Below are 2,700 nucleotides of genomic sequence, written 5' to 3' on the forward strand. Positions count from 1 at the left end.
CCCCCCCCCCCAGCCAGCCAGCGTGCCTCCTTTGGATGGCAAACAAAAAGTCGACGCTCCGGCCATGCGCATCATCAGCCGCCGCGCAGCCGGAGTCGCGAGCTTGGCGTCAGGGCTGCGCCGATGTTCCGGACCGCAGACAGCAGCGGCTCGATGAAACGTGCCACCAGGGCCGGCGTCAGGCCGCGCGTGGCCAGCAGGCGCTTCAGCAGCGACACCGCCCGCAGCACGCTGATGACATAGATGACCGCGATGGCGAAGGGCTGGGCGAAAACCAGCGCGCGCCGGACCGACGACAGGGAGTTCTGTGCATGCATGCATGCACGTGCGTGCGTGCGTGCGTGCGTGTGTGTGTGTGTGTGAAGGGGAAAATGGGGGCCAAGGATCGCGAAGTGTCAGCACAAAGGGGCACGATGATGAGCCACAAGACAACGGCCCAGGGGGCTGGGGGAGAGCAGGGAGGGAGGCCAGCACAAAGGCAGGGGCCCGAGGGCAGGGGGGAAAAGCCCCAAACGCACCACCGGCCCGGCTGAGAAGGCTGTGTCCCGGGAAAACGGGAGGTTCGGGTTGACGGCGAACGGAGCGATCGAGCCGCTGCCGGCATTCACGCCGCCCGCGGCCCCGGCGGCCCCGGCGGATCCGGCCTTGGACGACACGAAGACGCCCTGCCCCGGGGCCAGGCCCCCGCCGGGAGGGACCAGCGCCGAGCCACCACCGACCCCTGGCCCGCCCCGGTGGTGTGGCCCCCCCTCCGATGAGAGGTAGCGCCCACCGGCGGCAGCACCGAAGGCCGTCCCCATCGGAGCCGACGACGACGACGACGACATGCCACCCCCCCCGGAGTTGCTGGTCAGCATGTCAACCAGCAGGGAGGACGACGGATCGGTGCTCTGGAGCCCGCTCTGTGTCAGGAGCCCCGACAGCGAGGGGGCCGTGTAGGTCGACGCGCTGGAGGTGGAGGAAGAAAGCCCCGACGTGTCGGCCGATCGAAGACTCCGCTGCTGGGCCGCCGCCGCGAGGACCTGCTGCCGATAAGCCAGCGCCTGGGTCTCGATATTCGACTGGCGATTGACGCACTCGCTCAGGCGCCGCATCATGCGCGGCATGGCCTTGGTGGCCACTGCACATGGGCCAGGGGGGGGGGGGGACATGGGCGGTGAGAAAAGGCCAACCCCTAGCTGGCGCCGGCCGCCAGGGCACACAAAGGCGGGTGGGGGCGGGTGCGGTGGCTGGCCAGGCGGCGTTGTACATGGCCATCACCTCATCGCACATGTAGCGCGCACATATATACATACATACGCATACATACGCATACATACGCATACATACGCATACATACGCATACATAGACACACAGACACATGGACACATACATATAGGCAGGTAGATACATCGATATGTGTGCAAATGAACAGTCGGCCCCCGGCGAGAAGAGAGACATGCAAACGCACCAAATTGCAAAACAAACACCGGCACCGAGCCACCCGGGTCGCCGCCCAGAATCTGCACCGTCTCGCACCAGCCCGGCCGACTGGGGTAGTCCCGAGCCACAAGCCCCGCCACGCCGGCCTGCAGGCGAATGACCCCCGGGGCCGGGGGACATGCCGGGTGATCGATGCTTTGGGTGACATTGACCATCACCTCCGGGGCGTCGGAGGGGCCGAGGAGCGGATCGCCGAAGGGCGACTCGAAGCAGGCATTCGTACGCGAACTCCAGGTCAGCAGGACCGCCTCGCGCGAGGAGGTCAGCATCACCGGCCGGGTGACCGCCTGGGCCACGGTCAGCCCTGGACCAGGGGTTTCGACCACGCGCGACGTCTGGCACATGTCATCCCAATCGGCACGCCGGGAAGTGTCGCTACGACCAGGCGGCAAGAGGCAGCCAAGGGGCGGCGAGGGAGGGATGGGGGGGGGGGGGGGGGGGTCAGTCGGGGCGGGGCGAATTGAACGGGTGGAGGGAAGACCTCCGCGGACGGGAAACCCTACACGTACGTCATGTAATCAAAGCAGGTGAGCGTGGTGTTCGAAAGAAGTGCATCCACCCGATAGCACTGACTGTTCTTGGCATTATCCGTGGCGGAGGGGATTCGCCGGAGAACGCGCAAGTTGCTGGTCTCGAGGATGGTTATCCATCCCTCTGCGCGATCGTGCGGAGGGGTGAGCATTTAAGCAGGAGGACGTTGTTAGAGAGGGGGGAACGGAGGGGGATGCAGGGAGATAGATAGATAGATAGACAGACAGAGAGAGGTGAGAGGTGAGAGGTGAGAGGAGAGGGAGGAGAGAGGTGAGAGGAGAGACAGAGAGAGAGAGAGAGGAGAGAGATAGAGAGAGAGAGAGGAGAGAGATAGAGAGAGAGAGAGGTGAGAGAGAGAGAGAGGAGAGAGGAGAGAGACACAGAGAGAGAGAGAGGTGAGAGGAGAGACAGAGAGACAGAGAGAGAGAGAGAGAGAGAGAGAGAGAGGTGAGAGGAGAGACAGAGAGACAGAGAGAGAGAGAGAGAGGTGAGAGGTGAGAGGAGAGGGAGGAGAGACAGAGAGACAGAGAGAGAGAGAGAGGTGAGAGGTGAGAGGAGAGGGAGGAGAGAGGTGAGAGAGAGAGAGAGAGGTGAGAGAGAGAGAGGAGAGAGGAGAGAGAGAGAGAGAGAGACAGAGACAGAGACAGAGAGACAGAGAGACAGAGAGACAGAGAGAGACAGAGAGA

General features: G+C 63.7%; 1 protein-coding gene across 1 annotated transcript in view; it reads right to left on the bottom strand.

Moving 5' to 3' along the window:
• Position 1: 1 nt before the first annotated feature.
• Positions 2 to 2,700, bottom strand: part of H696_05623 (hypothetical protein) — a 4,047-nt gene continuing 1,348 nt past the window's right edge. Inside the window, exons 3-6 of the mRNA XM_009499439.1 lie at positions 1,993 to 2,137; positions 1,452 to 1,858; positions 519 to 1,120; positions 2 to 305 (exon numbers count right to left, since the gene is read on the bottom strand). Coding sequence (XP_009497714.1) covers positions 75 to 305; positions 519 to 1,120; positions 1,452 to 1,858; positions 1,993 to 2,137 — 1,385 coding nt within the window. The 3' untranslated portion in view covers positions 2 to 74. The remainder of the gene's footprint in view (positions 306 to 518; positions 1,121 to 1,451; positions 1,859 to 1,992; positions 2,138 to 2,700) is intronic.

This window comes from Fonticula alba, assembly GCF_000388065.1.
Source record: "Fonticula alba strain ATCC 38817 unplaced genomic scaffold supercont2.12, whole genome shotgun sequence".
Classification (NCBI taxonomy): Eukaryota; order Rotosphaerida; family Fonticulaceae; genus Fonticula; species Fonticula alba.